We start from the raw sequence: 21,359 nt of genomic DNA, 5'->3' as shown, positions 1-21,359 counted from the left end.
TACACGTAACGTGTTTCAGTTCCTGGAAGGCACCCATGCTCACTCATGTCCTCGGGCCTTTGCACTTGTGATGCCTACTCGTCCTTCAATTTTCCTTTCTTAGACTCAGTTAGAGGACACTACTTGGGCTTCCGTTATGTTGGTACCTGTCACCCATTTTCTAGTTGCTCATTCATCTTTTTGTTAGACTATATGTTCTCTTAATTCTCATGATCCAAGTGCTTAACCATCAAGCAGATGTTCAATAAATAATTGCTGGATAAATATGTTCTCATAACCTAGTGTTGCAGAAACTGTGAAGAACAACAGAGCCTGGGGACCCTGTTCTTGAGATGTGGTGGTTATGGTTTGCTTGGTTTTCTTGTGTTCCGGCATGAAGTTATTCTATTGCCAGATAATTACGTATTTTGGGGAGAGGAGTTGATTCAGCTCCATGACTATCCTTTTCCAATGTAGGTTGCCTTTTCTGTTAAAGGTTGAGGGATGTGCATTAAAAGCTAAATATGTTAAACTATCCCCACCCCCTAGTCTGAATCATCAGAAGTATTTCAATGAATCCAAGAAAGGTATGATACCTGGAAAAAAAGTGTTTTTTGTATGATTTTTTTTTTTGCGGTTGTGGGGAGGTAAGGAAGAGCTGTAGAATAGGCAGGAAGAGAAGGAAGTACCAGCATTAACAAAGATTTTAATTAACTACACAGTATGAACACTTTGCTAAGTTAAAGAAAAAGAAGCAGAATATAAAATCCCAGTCTTCCTCCTCTAGACAAATACAAAGTGTATCCTTCTGGCTGCTCTGGCCACAATACTCGAGTCATCTTTGTTTCCCCTTTTCTTTGAAACTGAGCATTCAATTTACTGGCAAATCTTATTGGCTTGACTTAAAAAAATCCATACACCAATGTTCATAGCAGCATTATTCACTATAGTCAAAGGGCGGAAACAACATTAACAGATGAGTGGATGAGGAAAATGTGGCATATCCATACAATGGAATATTATTCAGCTTTCAAAGACATGAAATTCTGGCCCACTTTACAACATGGGTGAACCCTGAAGACATTTTGCCAAATAAAAAAAATCAGACATAAAAGGACCAATGTGTGATTCTACTTAGATGCAGTGCCCGGAATAGTCAAATTCAGAAACAGCAAGGCCAATGGTGGCTGCTAGGGGTTAGGGGAAAAGGAGAATGGGGATTGTTTAACAAGTATGAGGTTTCAGTAGAGAAAGATGAAAAAGTTCTAGAGATGGACAGTGGTGATGGTTGCATAACAATGTGAATACACTTAATGCCACTGAATTTACACTTAAAATGATAAATATTATATTATGTTCTGCCATAACAAAAACATTTAAAGGAAAAAAAAAATTCTTAGAGCAAATCCTCTCCCCACCCCAAATCCAGAATCTACCCACTTCACACCCTTCCATGCTTGCCTAGGCCCCCATCATTTTCCGTCTGGAGTGCTACAACAGCCTGCTAGGGGTCCCCTGGCCGCCTCCCTGTTCCCCGTATGTACTATTCTCAACAGAGCTCCCAGAGTAGTCCTTTTAGAAGTCAGATCGTGACTCCCTGGCTCAACCCTCCAGAGGCTTAGAGAAAAATCGAGAGTCTTTACAATTGCCTCATGGCCCTGGGTGTTCTGCCCCAGCCCTGTCTCTTAAGGCCAGCTCGCCAGGGCCTTTTTTCCCCCAACTTTTAAGTTTAGGAGTGCATGTGCAGGTTACATAGGTAAACTTGTGTCATGGGGGTTTGACATACAGATTATTTCCTCACCCAGGTATTGAGCTTAGTTATTTTCCCTGATCCTCTCCCTTCTCCCACCCTCCTCCCTCCGGTGGGCCCCAGTCCCAGTGTGTGTTGTCATCATTTAGCTCCCGAATATAAGTGAGAACATGTGGTATTTAATTTTCTGTTCCTGCATTAGTTTGTTAGGAATAATAGTGCTTTTACTAGTCACTCCCTCCCTCATTCAGCTTCTACCACTCTGCAGTCCTCAGGCTCTCAGCATTTGTCTATTTTCATCTGGAATTTTCTTCCAGATAGCCACAGGTCCTGGTCACAACACTTCAGGTACAGTGAGGCCTTGTGTGACCACCCCGTTGAAAACAGCACCCCACCCCATCCTCTCCCCTGCACTCAAGTCCTCCAGAGTATTTAACACAGCTCAGCCTGCTGTATAATAGACTTATGTTTGTATGTTTTTCTTCTCTAGATTATAACCTCCCAAAGGCAGAGATTTTTTTCATGGATGTATTCCCAGAAACTAGAATAGTGCTTTGACATATATTGGTTGCAATATGTTATTGATTTAATACATTACTAAGTTATTGAAAAATTTTTATTATAAAATTTAAAGAGGAAAAAACTTTAATTTTCACTGATATGAGAAGCACTCAAAATAGTATACTAATGCTTCTATTTTCAGACTCTAATCTCTTTCTCTGCATTTAGAATATTTTTCTAGGCTAGATTACAATCAAGAGGAGAAGGTGTATTTTTTTTTTGTTCCCCCAAATGGCTCACAAATTGGGAATAACTGACAATTTAATGATCCTTCTATTCAGAGCATGGTATGTTTATTTATTCAACTTTTAAAATATTTCTCTCATTTTTGTCAAATTTCTAGTTTTCTTTCTACTAATCATTCACATAACTGGCTAAGGTTTCTTCTTGTTGTTGCTGTGAATGGAACCTTTCATTTTTCTTTGTGTAAGAAGGCTATTTTATCTTTAAAGATTTAGGCCATTTCCAAGGGAGTTAATGAGTTAGAGAAAACTCCAAAAGTGGCATATCCATTATGTATTTCTGAGGAGTTTGTCAAATCCAAGAAGTCAATGGTTCTTTCTGGCTCTGACTCCTCTGAAACATCCTGGTAGTATAACTCTTCAGAGATGATTTGTACCATGATCCCCCAAAACATATACACCTCCCACGTTTCTCTTTTTAAAACCTATCTGCCATGGTCTGAGGTCATTTAATTTCTCTTGTCTCCTCCTAGATCTCAGTTAACCCTTTCGGTCTTCTCAGGAAGCATCTTCTTCGTGAAGTCATCATCAATAAAAATCTTCAATGCTTAGCTTCGAGTTTGCAAGTATTGTTTCTTTTCATACAAGTTTTCTTGATCTTTCCAACCACATTGTGGCTCTTTCCTCCTTGCTATACCACAATGCTTTGTCTATGCTCTATTAGCTAGGTATCTTTTTGGAAAAGGTGCATTCTGTGTTGCTGTATTCCCATTTCAGCCCCATCTCATACAATCTCAGTTACCCATAATAGACTCTTCTCCTCCAGTTCCTTTTCTCAGCCACCCAATCTCAGTGGACTGGAAGATCTTATTCATGAAACCTGAGACCCCAGACTTACTCTAGAATACCCCGAAAGCTGGAGAAATCCACAACTTTAACATCTATATTTTTACAGCAAAGATACTCTAGAGTATCTTGAAAGCTAAAATCCACAATATCAATATCTATATTGTTATGGCAAGGTAGAAATATATCAGTAGAATGCTAGAGTCCTCTGCTGGCAATGCTACCACTGATGTATGGGAACTTCACATAGACTCATCAAAATCAACTCTGCTTTCAGACACTGAAAAGTGTCGTAAGAATTTGAACTTGCAAACACTTCTGAAAGTGTCTTTGTGTTCCAGGCTGGTGAAATACCACGGTGGGACACTGCAGAGGTCATAAAGTTGCTGGACTCTTTCTCAGAGGCCCGAGCCTTCCAGTCTGAATTCATTATGGTAGCTGGGTGTGGGGTTGAACTGGGTGGTACACAAGTATCCCTGGGTCAGCAGTAAGTGGTGAATTTGCTACCTTGTACTTTAACCAGAGACAAATTTTAAGCTCATATGAACCTTGGCGTGGGGTGAAGTGCCACTGAATCCTTCAGTAGCTGCACATCTTGGGTAGTCTGGCTCAACACTTCCCTCTGAGAAAGCCTAAAGACAAAGGAGTGCAAATGGCAAATTCTCTGTTCTGGGCCTTATCATTAAGAACTAACTTTACTATCTTTCATTTTAGCTGAAAACAACTCTTGCAAATTTCAATTATATGATATATATTCACGTCAAAATATAATTATCCTCATGACTTCCTAATTTATCAATAGCATTTATCACTTCCTCTGACTCAAATCTTTATTCTATGGCTTCTGGTACTCTCTGGAATACTGTATATTCTGTAATGACAAGCTGTCTGCCATGACTTACAGTAATGATGTTAATGACATTCAGGTAACTTTTTGTGACCTGGCTTTGCTCAACTTTCTGGTTCTAGCTCCAACCATTTTCTGCCTTGGTAACACCAAACTTGCTCCTTGCTTGGGCTGTTCTCTACCTGGAAAACTCTTTTCACCCCCACCTTCCTGGACAGCTTGGGGAACAGTAGTAGCAAGACACTTTTCCAAACAACAGCTTGGGGGTCCAGCGCTCTCTTCTCTGTTAGTCCCTGTGCATTGTGATCATAACAGCTAGCATCTTACATCCTAATTGTCTGTGACTACTCCATGACAAACTGACTCCTCAGAATGGCCTCTTTTTGAAACTTTTGATCCACTGAACCCAGTATAGGCCCTGACAGATAGGCACTCCATAAATCTCAGTTTAATTGAACTGAATTGGGCTTTTACATGGGATGATTACTTTCTCCATGAAACTAGACAGGGCAGAACACCCAGAAAATAACTGAAGGGTGTTTCAGATAAACCCCAATATGTTTACAATTATTCTCAGCAGCTTTTGATTACTCAGAGACAAAGAAAATTCTTGGCTTTGGTTATCCCAAACAAACAAACAAACACAGATCTTAGAAAATATGCAAATTAGATACCAGCTCACAGCATTTATGTGCTTCTTTCCCTTGGACATTTCTCTGGGGTGATGAGGAGCTGAAAAAGGGGTGATCATCTCATCGGGCTCAGAACCAGTATTCAATCTAGCCATAGGATACAAGAAACAACCTTTGCATCTCTGTTCTCTGGCAAGAGAGTAATCATAAAAAAAAAAAAAGATGAAAAAAGGTATTTAGAGGGAAAGGCGGAAGAGCTAGTTGGGACCTGGAACAATTAGAAGTTAATTTCTGGGAAAAAAAAAAAAAAAAGGTTTGACTATATATCAATTCACACTGAGAACTAAACATGCAAAAGAAAACAGTCTTTCTAAAAAGGCATCAAGAGCACTAGAAAATGTGCAGTTCTGAAACTATTTTCTAGGAATATAGTTCCCAGAATAGTGAAGATAATTAAAAACATAATTTGTTTTATTTTAATCTTCATTATTGTCCTATTTAAAAACTTAAAAGTAACAGAAAAATGAGGACAGTATTAGTAAAAAATTTTTTTTCATTATGAGAAACAAAATTTAAAAATGCTATGATGCTATTAAGTAAGTTGTATGAGACGGTATGTTATCTCAATGTTTAATATATTTACTTGTTACATGATTCTTACAGGTTTTTATAATTTTGTGATGGGTCTGCATTTTAGCTTTTTAAAAAAATGTTTGAAAAGCCCTCTCATAAAGCATCAGTTGTTTGATTACAAGTCAGTCAGTCTGTAAAACAAAATAACCTGCATTTCAAGACTGTAGAAAACGATTTTTAAAAACCTCAAAACTTTAAAAAGCACCTAGCTAAAGAAAAACAGCTGTTACATGGCTTACACAGAAAAACTGACTTCCATGGCTGAGACTTTTAGTTGCCCTTCATTCTATATCATCTTTAGATGCAATTACTTTTGTCCTTGGCTGGTCACCTTTTTCTCCAGCTCAAAGGTTACATCCCTCTGACTCTCTTGTTGCAGCTGCTTTGGCTATATGATTAGCTTTTGGACAATTAGATCTAAGTAGAAATGTATTGGTAATGTCTAAGAAGGAGCCTCAAATAGAAAGGGCAAATCCTTCTTCCCTCTCTTGCTAGCTGGAAGGTTGGTAAAATGGCCAGAGCTCAGGCAGCCATTCTAGACTATGAGGAAGTACACTAAGGTTGGCAGTGCAGTAAGTTAAAGGGAACCTAGTCTCTGATGACTGTGCAGATTCCATACCAGTCCTGGACTGCCTGTCTCCCACATGACTTCTATTACATGGAAGAGAAATACGTTTCTATCTTGTTTAATCTACAGTTACTTTTTTAAACATTGAAAAATATGCTATAAAGTAACTTGCTTTGGATGATACATGCTAGGAAGCTTAAGTGATAACTTTGAACAAAGCAGCTTAATGCCACTCATTGATGATCCCTTTACCTTACCATAGGATGGAATGCAAGAATTATGTCCAGTTGGCCAGGTGCAGTGGCTCACACCTGTAATCCCGGCACTTTGGGAGGCTGAGGTGGGTGGATCACCTGAGGTCAGGAGTTCGAGACCAGCCTGGCCAACATGGCAAAAACCCAACTCTACTAAAAATACAAAAATTAGCCGGGTGTGATGGCAGGCGCCTGTAATCCCAGCTACTCGGGAGGCTGAGGCAGGAGAATCACTGGAACCAGGAAGCAGAGGTTGCAGTGAGCCAAGATCACGCCACTGCACTCCAGCCTGGGGGACAAGTGCGAGAACAAAGAAAAAAAAAAAGAACTATGTCCAGTTATGAGCTTTATTGAAACACTTTCTTTCATGAGTATTTCTGGCCTGTCATTCAAACAAAAGCTGTGGTGGTTCCCAAACCAGAATGCTGGGCCTGGAGGGCAGAGAGGCAGTCTGCCTTCTGCCCATCGCGCTGACCCCACCTCATAGTGCTCTCTCCAGCTCTCTGCTGCAGTCACGGGCCTTGTCTTTGAATGGAAAATCCCGTTGCTGCCTTGGAGAACGGGCACCTGCTGTTCCTTAAGTGTGAAATGCTCTTCTTCATATGACAGGTATTCCTGCATCATGTGAGTTTCAGCTTAACTGTCCCAACTTCAGAAAGACCTTCCTGGAACACCCATTATAATCCTGTCCCTTATCATATCTGCTCTGTGTTCCTCCCATCACTTATCACTTTGTCAAATTATCTGTACTTACTCTTCATTTAGTCGTTTGTTAACTGGTTGAGTGCCTGTTTCTCCTTCCCATTCCCTGGCCCCCTCAATTAGGCAATGGGGATCCTGCCCAATTAACCTGGTATCGAGGAACAGTGCCTGGCACCAATTAAGTCCTCAACACATATTTGTGGAATGAATGAATGTGACAATGAATGGCCTCTAGGGCTGAATAGTTAAAGCTGTACCATACCAGGAGCAGGCTTCGTTCAGCTTTCACACCTTGCTCATCACTGTAGCATACGGGTACACCACGGCCTCTCTCTCGCTTATGACATCAATGCCCCACCATTAAACAAAGGGATCCTTAAGGACAAGGCCAATTCCATTCATCTTTGCATCCACCAGTGCCTAACACAGGCCCTGGCACACAGGAGATGCTCAATCTACACTTGCTGTATATTACAGGCAAAGGTACTGTGGTTACAAAACACAATGCCTGTTCTCGTAATGGCTCTAAGGAGAGCTCTCACTGTAAAGTGTATGCAGATGTCCAGATATCCTGATTCATGATTACGTTCGTCATACCCATGTCTCCCTTTTCCTCTCAGCATTTCCATATATACTTCTCTTTACAAAATGGGCTTGGAAGTGGCTCCTGGCCAGCTGCCTGTAGAACTGTGAAGGTCTGCCTCTTTCGTTTACTGTCGGGGGCATGAGGACCGTGACCAATGGCAGGTTTTACTGGATGGACTCACAGTCATTGGCTCATTGAAGAACATCTGACAGAATTTTGTACAGTTGTTCCCTCCAGACTACTTGGTTAAACACGGTAATCTCGGATGAAACTCCATCATATCATAACACTGCCCCACCTCATCTATAAGGCTTGGTCTTAAGACCAATAAATTACCGCATGCTATGGAGGTAATTAAAAGCTGATAGATGAATAAAGACTATTTTAACCAGGAAATTCCTCATATGAAAAGTAATTTATTATGTTGGATAAAACAGGCAACGGCACAATTTAGGAAAATCATATCACTAATGTAGTTTATTAATACCTTTCCTACAGGGGTGACACCAAAGGGTTCAACAAAGATTTTTATTGTTTTTCAGAAAGCCTTTACAAACCTCAATCAAGAGATCTGAAATTCTGTAAAACACATGCTCGTTCCTTAACTTCAATTTCCTTCAGTAGTTTTATAGATCCCTTAGGCCAGGGAGAGCAGAAACAGATGGTGCTTGGGAGGACTTTACAGTGCCTGTCTGCAATGCCACAATAAATTTAAAAGTTTTGCTGATACTAAGCTTCTGTTATTAATCCTGATATGAAATGATCCTTGCTGTAGCTTGTTTTTTATTTTTTAATCTGGTTTATTAATCATTGGCTAAACTATTTTCTCCTAGAAATTCAAAAAATACCCAGTAACATCATTGAGACCAGTCGGAAAAGCAGGCCAGCATATGTTTATATAACATAGCACTTTTCCCCAGGGCCTACCTTGCCCCATAAATTGTTGTACTGGTGTGAAAAAATACAAGTCAGGTCTGAAAAAAAGTTCTCCTCTTAAATCACAACCATATTTGTGAGAGGAGAGGAAGACAGCGACATATTTAAAGTCACAGCCAAGTTCGTCACACTAGTTTCTTTTTCCTTTCCTAAATGATTTCTTATTGTTGCATTTTCCAAAGTCTACCTTACCCCCACTGCCCCTAACCCCCGATATCATAATTCCTTTTGAACAGTTAAATAGTTCAATAATTTATGGCTGTGGGACACTTGTTAATCATTATCATTCGAATCATTATCATGGGTAGAGATGTAGAATTACTGTAGTGGAAACAAAGTGCAAAACTCTAGGAAGGAATGTTTTCCAAATGGGAACACCCTGCCCACCAACTGAGAACAACCAGCTCTTGGCTGGGTCTACAGTAACTGAAGTCTGCACTAAACTCTGAGATATTTGAGGAATAGCTTTCCGGTCACTTCAGGCATGTAGAATGAGCGGAAGCAAAAGGGGAAAAGTTATTTGATGCTCTGAAAAGAACCCCTGGGCAGAGACAAAGGCAGCTAAGGACAGCTGAAGATGGAAATATTATATGCACATGACGACTGGTCAGTTCATCAACCAGATGGAACTAAGTACTTCGATGGGTGGCACTGATGCTAGAAGGGCATTAAATTATAGTTGATAAGTCTGGGAGAAAAGCCACAGGGAAGGGGAAAGAAAAGATGAGAGAAGAAATGGAAAAGGAACAGACAGGAGTGGGCATGGTGCATCAGGGGACAGAATCAGGCTGGGTTCACACTGTAGTTCAGACACTCTGGAGCTGTTTGACCTTCAGAGAGTGATTTAGCCACTTTGCATCTGTGAAATGTCTAAAAGAATTTACCTCACAGTGTGGCTGTGAACATTAAATGAGTGACCACATGAAAAGTGCCTCTGACAGTGACTGGCTCTTCATCAATGGGGCCCTATTATAGCTGAGTGGCAACCATTCATTTTTTGATGATGTAGGATGACTGAGTTTTCTATTTAATAGTTAAAAAAATTTTTTTTTTAACAAAATGGATATTATTTATGCTAATATTGCTGTTAAGAAGAGGCAAAAGGCTAGGGCATGAAGTGAGATGGAATTTCTCTAAATAGGGTTGAGGGAGTCAGGTGGGTGTTGAGAAGGGGAAATTATAACTCTGGGTACTTTTTTAAAAAGACAGGAGCACTTTCATATCTGGCTTGCTTATAGAAATTGTTCAGGACCCTGGGAAAAGTGGGGAAATGGCAGATGGATTGAATGCAAGGAGGATGGCTACAAGACAAAAAGAGTTATCACCTGAGAGTAAGGAACAGCAATGGGCCCCAGAAAGAAAGTACTGATTTCCTCAGAATGTTAGCAGAAACCAATGGGATTGAAAAGAATGGCCTGGATTAAATTCTCTGGGTCACCGGCTATTTCTTTGCTTACTACACAGATTTGGAACATGAGTTTAGCGAAAACAAGGAATATCTGGCATTAAACATAGTGCCTGGAGAACTTAGTAGGTACATAATAAATGTTGGTTCCCTTCTCTCCCCAACTTAGGGAGCAAGGATTTTCTTTCAACACGTACAGAGCAATGGCTCTGCCTTTGCTGCAAAGATGACCCAAGAATGTAAGTTGGAAGTGACTATAAAGTCCTGATTTATGTGTGAATCTGCATGAAGCTGAATATAGAAGCATGAGACCTCTACCTGTAAGTTGCTGAATTTGTATGATTTGCACCCTGAGATCCTGTTAACTAGAGCAAAATATCTGTGCCCTTTTAAGATAGTTCTTTGACGTGGACGCAGTAAAGAGAGGCATACAAGAGAATCTCTTAGGAGTTGGAAGACAAGCTCAGAGGCATAGAATGTAGTGCTGCTTAAGTATCACAGTGGCTGAGAGCTCATCTGCCTGGCCTGGGAAGGATTAATTACATGAGACCAGCATCCTGTTCTGTTGCTGAAAATCTTCATGTGTTGGAAATCACAAGATGTTGGAGAGATGTACTTATGTGAGCTGAAAGCTGCTTCTCTATAACCTCTATTTCACTGTTTCTCATTTGTTTGTCTAAAACACAGAAGCAAGCAAAAAATGTTATTTGCCAATCACTTAACACTCATTTATGGGGCACTAGGGGCCCCACACCATTAGGTCTGAGTGAATGAGGAAAGAAATGAAGACACAGTGGTTGCTCGAGAAGGAGTTGAAGCATTCTGAAACGGTTACTGTGGCACCGATGTGGAAGAAGGACTAAGGAAGAACAAGACCGCTGCAACGTCTATAGAGAGGAAAAGGCAGAGAGAAGAAACATGCAGGAGATAGTGCTGCCAGGAAAACAGAATACAGAGATTTCCTTTCCTTTACAAATCCCTGAAATACCTGCGAGGACTGAGGGTCTCTTCAGACTTCTAATATACCACGCATTCCTGTTAGCAACTATTATCAGAGAAGGAGCACAGGGCAGCGTTTAAGGTAGCAGACCTGGGGATCAGACATCGAAGTTGAAACCTTCTCTCTGCCACTATGAGTCAGATAGTGATGTCAGTTAAGGTTCCTAACTTCTCTGTGCCTCAATTTCCACATCTGTAAAGTGGTGATTATGGCAACCCATTTGGTGTGAGGATCATGTGAGTTACTGACAAGCACTCTCTCCTTATGTTCATGGCAAACACAACGGAGTCTGCCCTGAATTCTCCTGTCTCCTCACATCCAACCTGTCCATCAATCCTATTGGCTCTCCCCTCAAACTGTATTCAGAATCCAACCACTTCTTACCACTGCTGCCCTCCTGCCCCACACACCATGATCTCTCTCCAGCTTTATTGGAATAGCCTCCTAAGCGGCTTGCAATACAACAGTCAGAGTCCTACTGCAAAAATGTAAATCAGGTCATGACACTTCCCTCTCAAGCTCCTCCAGGGTTTTTTTTTTTTTTTTTTAAATCTGACCATGAGTAAATGCCACAAGGCTCTATGGGAAACACAACTGAAAATATGGCTCTTGGTTCCCCTTGCCTGCTGCACTTTTCTCTAGACACTTAAATATGCACATATTTCATTACTCGTTGTATTTACGGTCTACCCCCTTACACTAGAAAAGTGAGCTATGGGAAGGCATGGGTTTCTGTCTGTTTCATTCAGGACTGAATCCACAGTTCCTAGAATAGCGTCAAACACACAGAAGAATCTCAATAGCTGTTGGATTGGTTGATTAAAAAAAAAATACATATATATATATATATATAGTCCTTACAGAACTACCTGGGATAAAGTAAGCGTTCAATATTCATGAGGTATTATTGGTGTTATTCTTCCCAGATCTTGGTTGCCTTTTTATAGAGCTCCTGTATTCAGTCAATGCCCCTTTAGAACCACACAGTATCTCACTCTCCAAAATACCTCCTGAACCAGCACAGGGCTGCTATTTTCTGTCTGTTCCACCTCTACAAGGTACCATCCTGGAGACCCTTATTAAGCTTTTGGGCAACCAAAACACACTTAATGTACATAATTAGTTAATTATTTAGTGTGGAATGAATTGCTGCCAAATCAACACAGGAAAGGACTGGGATCCTGGGGATATGGTCTTTGGATTAGATACTTATGACCCTGTTAGTGGTGGTGACAGAAATTACCTACACCCTGCATCAGGAATCCTGCAGAATGGCCTCAAGTTCTGGGGGCTGCTCTGGGCCGTGTTTCATTACGTGGGTATCATAAAACATGTCAAAGCAGCAGATGCTAACATTTAACTTATGCTGGCATTACTTACAATAATATATTACTATATGCAATAGATAATATATGTAATGTACAATATATTACAATAATATATTGCTATGAAAGTTAACAGTTGAATAAGCTTTAAGACAGTTGGCCAATTATGTATATACCTACAGATATAAATATTGGCACATACATGAATTTTTCACATTTATATATATGTATATATACATGTATATATTTGGCTATATTCTTAAGAATTTTAAGATTAGAAAAATATAGACCTAAAAGTAGTCATTCTCGTTAAAATTAACTGAGTTGTAATCTAACATAACTAGTGACTCTACATCTATAATAAAAACTTTAAAAATTGAATACAGCTATGACATTTTTTGGGACTTATTAGCCTAATGCTCAAGAAACAGTAAATAGAGATGATTTACCTGGAGAATCTGAGCGGCATTCTCACTATATCCTTATATTGGCATTACTGTGAGGGTCATTTACACACACACACAACCCCCCACATCCCACCACACCCACATCCATACCCACACCAAAATGCTTTGGGAGCGCTAAAGTGCTACATAAATTTAAAGTATTCTTTTTTGCTTGAATAAAGAAAACAGACTTACATTTTGGACATGCTAGTCAAGCCTACCCTACAGCTGAATTAATCCATTTTCATATTTTCAGTGGAGCACCAGCTATTTAAACACTATATTCAGAGTAGCAGTAGTAATAAAACAACAAGAAAAGAACCTCTGTTAGCACTTCCCTCTGTATATGAAGTGAACAGAAATGTGATGGAGTACTGACATTCATTTCACTTTGAATTAAACACAGCATCACCATGAGTCTCAAGAGACGATATTAAGTTTTGTGTTTGGGTAATTCTGGGAATTCTACAGGCAAGGGTAGAATTATATTTGGTTGGCAAAAAGCCAGTTAAACTTCACACTTGTCCCAGAAGTAGGTGGTCAAAACCTCAGTTCTTGTCACCAAACCTATTGGCCATACTTGCTTAAACCATCTGGGTCTCAAATCTTTTGTGTTATTCATTTTGAAAATAAAATAAACATTAAGAAATGAGATAAAGAAAGGCAAAGACTTAAGTCTAATGAAAAAGATATCAAGTTAAAATCGACCTAAGGGAAAAGCAGGTCCAATGAGACAGAGCACATCAAATAAAAACAAAGAATAGAATTAAATTTTCCAAATGTCATCATCAGATACACACACAGGCACATACTTTTTTTCCTTCAGTTATACTGCTTTATTTCAGGAAAAGGACTCGGAAACCAAGGTAAAGAGGAGACCTGCTCACAGCTTTCTCCCTGTTCTGCTTAGAATACATGCTGTAAAATTTCTAGTTTTCACAATATATGTTTCAAAAGAAGACTTCACTTTTTGTCAAAGGAAGTACATACTCCTTGATACGTCTGGTTTTGCTGTAAGAGTATATAATGCCTCTCTCTAATAAATTTAACCACAAAATTTTAAAAATGTGTCTGCATTCTGCTAATTTATAAAAAGCAGGATGCTGTCAGATAAAATTTCATGAAAATGATCTATAAACCAGACTGTCAAAAGTGAAAGGTACTCAGGCAGTACTTAGAGGCAACAAATACATGAAAACCACTGGAAAGGGTTCCTGTGACTGCGGTAAAACAATGTACTGTCATGGAGCTCACATTACCTTGATTTGCAAGTTACTGTGAGGTCACAGGAAATCCCAAAATGTTTTCCACATTTTCTTTTATACATTTTATGTCAAATTTCCTGCAATTGAAATCATAAACCCTCCTACTGCTGGAATCTCTTCAGAAGGAAAGGAGATCTTTTGACACTCCCCCATGAACACCTAATAACTCAATTCCTACCCGTGTAACAAGAAACTGAAAGACAGAATTGAAAATGGACTATGATAAGGCTGAAATGTCAGATGCCCTAATTCTTTCAAAATGAAAACCAAACTGATGTCATTAGGACAACTCAAAAAGTGCATTTAATCTGGTGACAGCAGACTTTTCTTTAGAATAAGAGATAACAGAAGAAATGATAGACTGTCCCAAGACAGAAACTCACCATTTCCCCAAATCTTTAATCAAAATGTATTTGTGGCTTTATGGTATAATTTTAAAATGGCATCGTCTATATGGATATCCTTAATGAGATTCAAGCTCCCGACAACCATATTTTATTGTCCTGGCTATGTTTATGAAAGCGTAAGTCAGATTTAAGTAAAATGCTCAAGTTTAAAATATTCTCTCAAGATTAATCACTCAAAACTGTGGAGTTTAAAAACAGTTTTTAAATGGTCAAATACTATTTTAATAGAAATCAACAAGATGGAAAATTATGCTAAATGATGAAGGTTCGCTAAAAAAATACCAGTTTTTAAGGTTTTGTTGGATCGTGAGTTATTAGCACACATTACCTCTCCTGACATATCAGGGGCCATTGGAATGGCAGGCCACAGAGATGAGTAGATTCCAAAAAACACCACCCAGAGTGCGATGCTCCCCCATATCGCTATGTGGCTGAACTGCAGAGCAAGGAAATCGGAGTCAAAAAAGTTTTATGTAGACCGAGTACACAAATACTAATGCAACTCTCTCAAATTTCCTTATTAACTTTTTATTATATCCATAAAAATATTATCTATAGGAGTTTCTACCTAATTGTGTGTGTTTTTAAATTGGATCTTTAAGTGCTAATCTCTTCTACAACAGTTGCAATGTTTGTGGTACTGGAATTTAGAACTGCTCCTCCTCTAGCTTTTTTGGTAGTTTTCTCCTCTTACTCTTACCTCTTTCATCCCTGAACACTTGGAAGCCTGCCTTACTCTTGGTCTGCATGCTGTCATTGAAAGATGTCAGACCCTTGTGAGAATATTATTATGTATGCTGATGACTGCTAAATCCAAATGCCTTGTGGCATTCTTTCCCAGGGACATGAAACTTTAATTTCTTTTGTTTCCAGGACCTCTGCTGGATGGGGCTATACTGCAAAACTAACGTTATCTAAAATGGAACAAGACTGGGTATTTATCAATGTCTGAGGACAAATCTGTCATTAATATTTTCAGTCTTCAGAATCACTTTCCAATGGGTTTTCTGCAGAATACCAGTCCAGTGACACCTCTAAGAAAAGATTTGTAGTCTATAAGTTTAAAGTATCACAACTTCCTGGGATACTCATAATATATGACAATACTTTAAAGGCTCTGAGAAGTCTTGTGGTAATGCACTTGTTTAACTCAGTATTTCCCAACTAAAACCTCCAGTTCTCCTTTCCCGACCCCTGACACCCCACAACTGAAAACCTGTGGACTAGGACATATCAACCTGGGACATATCAAGTTAGAGCGAAGACCACCACCAAGACTGGAGATAATGCACAAGTAAATGTGACATTTCTCGGTTGTGGTTAGATATTTTCTTACCCATGTCCAATATGATGTCTCCAATCCAGCTTTCAAACACACAGTTATCACCACAAACTAAAACAGAAGAGGAAAATATTATTTTATCTCACAAACATGAAAGTTCATCAAATGACTGAAAGATTTATAAAGAACAGATATCTCTGAATCTAACTATGGGACTAGGAGACTGCTGCTTGCTTTGTACATCCAACCAGCAAAGAGACAGGTGAATTAGCTGGGCAGCCGATGGGACTGTGATAGGTCAGAGGTGCCCAGGGCAGCACTGCACTTCTGGCTTCCTTGCCTCTCCCTCACCTGCGCAGCCTGACCCTCCATCCACGAGCTCCTCTGTATGTGTTTCCTGCTTTTTGTACAATTCATGAACAGCAATAGCACATGCCTGGGTTAATTTGAGTTTTCAAGCTTACTTTACCTTTATTTTAAATCCCCTTTCATACTGAAAGTCTAACTTTCTGAATTTTAAAGACAAATTTTAATGAATAAAATAACCATACATTTAGAAATCTAAATGCTTACTCTGGAACTTTACTTAAAACCTTGCTGAGTAGGATATGAGACATTTATCAATGATATACGCACCCATCGCTGGGGCTTATGCTAGTCATTCTGAAAAAGGAAACTGGGGTTGGATTAATTGCTCTGTGTTTTCCACAGTATAACATAATTATGAAGTGTACTTGCCGTGGAGTCTCACTATCTGTGCCCAAGACGTTATCACTTGGCTATTGCGGTTAATGAACAAAGCAAGTTACTTCACCTCTCTGTGTCTCAACTCCTACACCTGTAAACTGGGACTGATAAAGCTTACCAATCTTACAGAGATTTTTTTTTTTCTTTTTTTGAGAGTAAAACTCTAAAATACTCAGAACAGTGATTAACATGGAATATTATTTATTTATAATAATACAATCTTAAATATTCCTAGTAGCCGAGGAAACTCTAGGCACCTTTGACAGCTGTGGTGATGGAAGTGATGATTGCTAGCACTTGATCAATAACTGCTTGAAGTGCCCAGTTCTACTTGAGGGCTTATTAAGGGTTTGCACAAACTTCCCAGGGGGGTTGTAAAGTCAGGTTACAGTAAGAACAGTTGAGCTTTCTCAGCAGGATAGCTAATGGCAATTTAGGTTATTTGTTAAAATAAAACTTACTAAATGCAAAAGCTAATTTATGTGATCCAAAAATTTTAAAAGAAGAGATATAGGCCAGGTGTGGTGGCTCATGCCTGTAATCCCAGCACTTTGGGAGGCTGTGGTGGGTGGATCACCTGAGGTCAGGAGTTTGAGACCAGCCTGGCCAACATGGTGAAACCTTGTCTCTACTAAAAATACAAAAATTAGCTGGGCGTGATGGCACGCGCCTGTAATCCCAGCTACTCAGGAGGCTGAGGCAGGAGAATCATGTGAACCTGGGAGGCAGAGGCTGCAGTGAGCTGAGGTCGTGCCACTGCACTCCAGCCTGGACAACAAGAGCAAAACGCCCTCTCAAAAAAAAAAAAAAAAAAAGGATATAGTTTGAAATAAATTTAAGAAAACTACTCTCCTGAGACCTGGATACTGTAAAGTGTCCCCAGGAGATATCTATGACATACACTCTGATTTATTTCTATCCACTGCTCTGCTTTCGCATTCATGTTGTATGAGAAGGAGCTACCAGCCCCCGCAAATGTATTTTTGCTTGTCTTTTTCTACTTCGGTGGGTTGATGCCAAGAGAAAGGAGACCCCCCAGATTTGTCAAAACCTCAATCCTTCTGCTACTTAATGGTATTGATTTCCTATCATTCAGTTATTTTATTTTATTATTTGATAAAAATGAAATAAGATCCTATTACAAGCCCTGGGTCTTATTTAATTTTTTTTTTTTTTTTTTTTTTGAGACGGAGTCTCGCTCTGCCGCCCAGGCTGGAGTACAGTGGCCAGATCTCAGCTCACTGCAAGCTCCGCCCCCCGGGTTCACGCCATTCTCCTGCCTCAGCCTCCCGAGTAGCTGGGACTATAGGCGCCCACCACCTCGCCCGGCTAGTTTTTTTGTATTTTTTAGTAGAGACGGGTTTCACCGTGTTAACCAGGATGGTCTCGATCTCCTGACCTCATGATCTGCCCGTCTCGGCCTCCCAAAGTGCTGAGATTACAGGCTTGAGCCACCGCGCCCGGCCCTTATTTAATTTTTAAAGGGAACTATAAACAACCCTTAAATCCAGAAACACACGTATTACTTTTACATTTAAAAATGAAATCAGCACAGATGAAAGGATTTGATTTTATATGCAAACGAGACCAACATCCTGCACTCACAGTGTACACAAAGTTTCCCAGCAGCAGATAATCTGAGGTTTTCCCATTTCCAAATGCAGTACCTGTACGAAAAGGAGAGAGGCCTATTAGAAAGGAAAATGAGATTCTTTCAGAATCTTTTCAAAGATAAATGTATTCAGAAAGTTTGAACGAAGGAAGGGAAATCAAGGGACACACAATGGAGCCAGAAATGAGGTAAATAAAAAACAAACAAACAAAAAACCCAAACACTCTAAGAAAGAGTGTTAACAAAGCTGCTGTAAAGATAGGCCACAAAAGCCAACATTGAAGATGGAAACGTGACTTGTTAACAAATTTTCAGAGTCCACAAGATTAAAAAAAAATCAAATTGTTCAAACAAAGCAGGAAAGGGCATTCTGGATTTTAATAAAGAACTCTTCTACCAATATGGATGAGAGTCATAGGGAATCTTCTTGCTATCTCTCAATAAAGTTGTTGGCATTGGGAGCACAAGGGATTCAGAAAAACAACTCACAGAGGGCCAAGGAACACCAGTGTGGTTTCAGGCATGTGGCTTTTTGAGAGTCTGGCTGAGTGTAGGGGCATATTTTAAAGTATTTTGTTATTCTAGTAATGACTAACAAACGTGGCTTTATTTCTGTTTATTTATTTATTTTAGACAGTCTTACTCTGTCACCCAGGTTGGAGTGCAGTGGTGTGATCTCAGCCCCCTGCAACCTCTGCTCCCAGGTTCAAGTCATTATTGTGCCTCAGCCTCTGGAATAGCTGGGATTATAGGTGTGCACCCCCATGCCCAGCTAATTTTTGTATTTTTAGTAGAGATGGCGTTTCACCATGTTGACCAGGCTGGTCTTGAACTCCTGGCCTCAAGTGGTTTGCTGGCTTTGGCCTCCCAAAGTGCTGGGATTACAAGAGTGAGCCTCCGTACCTGGCTGCCTTCAAGTGTGGCTTTAGATGAAGGAAGTGGTGGCTGATGCACAAAAATTTCTAGTACTAATAAAATCAAGTGAAAATAAGAAAGAGCTGAATAATTAAATCATTGATACCACTGAAAAATTTAAAATCCATGATATGTGTAATACAATGATGTATGCACATAGTCAACGTTTATTCAGAGTCAAATATATAACGGCAAAATATATTAGAATAAAGTATGGGATGAAACACAGAGAGTGGTACTAGCGAGCTTTGGAGACACTGAAGCGTAGTTCTATTACTATTAATAGTTGTGTCATTTTGGGTTATTTACAATCAATCCCTATGGAACTCAGTTTAGCTAAAAAGAGTGAAGCTACTTACCCTGAAGGGGTTTTGAAGTGACAATGAAGTTCTGTATGTAAAGCACCAAGCAGTACCAGGTGCAAGGCATGTTTAGCATTTGAATAATTTGGGTAAATCACTCATTCTCATACTTCCTGGTCTATGGATTCCTTTACACTAAAAAATTATTGAGGGTCTCAAAAAGTTTTTATGTGGTTTATGTCTATCAATATTTACCAAATTAGAAACTGAAACAGAAAATTTAAAATTATGTATTCAATGATCATAAAAATAAAACCTAATACATGGTAATATAAATGACAGGTTTTCTGAAAAGTAACTATTTTCCAAAGCAAACAAACAAATAATTGAGAAAACCGGTATTGTTTGGGTTTTCACAATCTCTTATTTCTGGCTTAACAGAAAGCAGCTGGATTCTCATGTTGTTTTGGGTGAAATATAAAAGGGAAATCCAGCTGCACAGTGATATGGAGTTATAAAGGGGAAGAGTATTTTAGTAATCTTTTCCAATAATTGTGGATAGTCTTTGATACTACATCAAAACTCCTCAACAAGTAGCCTCCCTCCCTCCCTCTTTCTTTTCTTTTCTTTTTTTTGAGATGGAGTCTCACTCTGTCGTCCAGGCTGGAGTACAGTGCTGTGACCTCAACTCACTGTAACCTCTGCCTCCCGGGTTCAAGCAATTCTCCTGCCTCAGCCTCCCAAGTAGCTGGGGTTACAGGCGCACATCACCATGCCCAGCTAATTTTTGTATTTTTAGTAGAGACAGGGTTTCACCATATTGGCCAGGCTGGTCTCGAACTCCTGACCTCAAGTGATCCACCCGTCTCGGACTCCCAAAGTGCTGGGATTACAGGCGTGAGCTACTGTGCCTGGCCAACAAGTAGTTTCTCAAAGTGGGAGAGGCAGTTTCTTAAAGGATGGTTACCAGTGTGGAATTTGAAACTATATCAATCTGAAACTATATCAATGAACTTTCTGTACTTTATTGCATTAAAATCCATCAGTCTACTTTGTACTTTACTTTTTTTTTTTTTTTTGAGACAGTCTTGCTCTGTCGCCCAGGCTGGAATGCAGTGGCACGATCTCGGCTCACTGCAACCTCTACCTCCTGGGTTCAAGCGATTTTCCTGCCTTAGCCTCCTGAGTAGCTGGGACTACAGGCATGCACTACCACACTTGGCTAATTTTTATATTCTTAGTAGAGACGGAGTTTCGCCATGTTGGCCAGGCTGGTCTTGAACTCCTGACCTCATGTGATCCGCCCGCCTTGGGCTTCCAAAGTGCTGGGATTACAGGCGTGAGCCACTGTGCCCAGCCTACTTTGCACTTTGAATGGATTTTTTACCCATGCATGATTCTGCAGCCTCTGGTTCAATCCAGAAGGCACCATTCCTTGAGACAATCACTGCACTTTGGTATGCAGAAGTGCTTTATATGTATGTTAATACTTCCCAGTTTGTCAAATACAGAATATTATTAAGATGGTTCAAGTTTTAAAAAAAGCATTAGTTTTATGGTGTCTTCATGCGCATTCTTAAATGAAACCTAGTGCATGACCGTGAAGAACAGCACAGTGGCACCACTGTTTGTGGATGACAAAAGGTCTTGGATATTCCCAGGGTCTACAGACTACTCTTTCGGAACTGCTGAGGCAAAGGAATAAATGAATATGTAGCTATATATTACATAGCACGTGTGAAGTTCTTCAGTATCCCCATCCTTTCAGAAGCCAAAAAACAAAAGAATCCTCCCTCCCTAAAAACACTCCTTATTTAAAAATGAAAACAAGACAAAACAACAACTACAAACCCCTCAACATAAAAACCATAAAGTAGTTTATGCTAAACGTTGATTCACCCCTTAAAAAGAGAAAGCAAGTGTTCCCTGGGCTTGGCTAGTTTTGGTCTCTATAAGCAGCACTCCTGTGAACTGCCTTGGCTGAAGCTAGATAGCTGTGTGGCTTTCCAGAGAAACGTAATGATGGATCTAGGAACTGCTTCTCTGGAAGATGAAGTCACTTGGGAATTCCTTTCAAATCTTGTCATTGCTAAGGTGTTTTGGATGCTATCTGGTTTAAGTGACTTTTGATATTCAATTTCTTTTTTTCTAATTTAGAAGGTTGAAATAGCAGTTTC

General features: G+C 39.7%; 1 protein-coding gene across 4 annotated transcripts in view; it reads right to left on the bottom strand.

Moving 5' to 3' along the window:
* The window catches only part of ATP8A1 (ATPase phospholipid transporting 8A1), a 266,338-nt gene that overhangs the window by 20,363 nt on the left and 224,616 nt on the right, over positions 1-21,359 (bottom strand). For all 4 annotated transcript variants that reach the window (XM_008017516.3, XM_008017518.3, XM_008017515.3 and 1 more), the window contains 3 exons: positions 17,959-18,020; positions 15,661-15,717; positions 14,653-14,760 (listed from right to left, as the gene is read on the bottom strand). In XM_008017516.3, coding sequence (XP_008015707.1) covers positions 14,653-14,760; positions 15,661-15,717; positions 17,959-18,020 — 227 coding nt within the window. The remainder of the gene's footprint in view (positions 1-14,652; positions 14,761-15,660; positions 15,718-17,958; positions 18,021-21,359) is intronic.

The sequence above is a fragment of the Chlorocebus sabaeus genome, chromosome 27 (genome assembly GCF_047675955.1).
Source record: "Chlorocebus sabaeus isolate Y175 chromosome 27, mChlSab1.0.hap1, whole genome shotgun sequence".
Classification (NCBI taxonomy): domain Eukaryota; kingdom Metazoa; phylum Chordata; class Mammalia; order Primates; family Cercopithecidae; genus Chlorocebus; species Chlorocebus sabaeus.
Note: the sequence above shows the minus strand (reverse complement) of the source record. Positions and strands in the feature narration are given on the sequence as shown.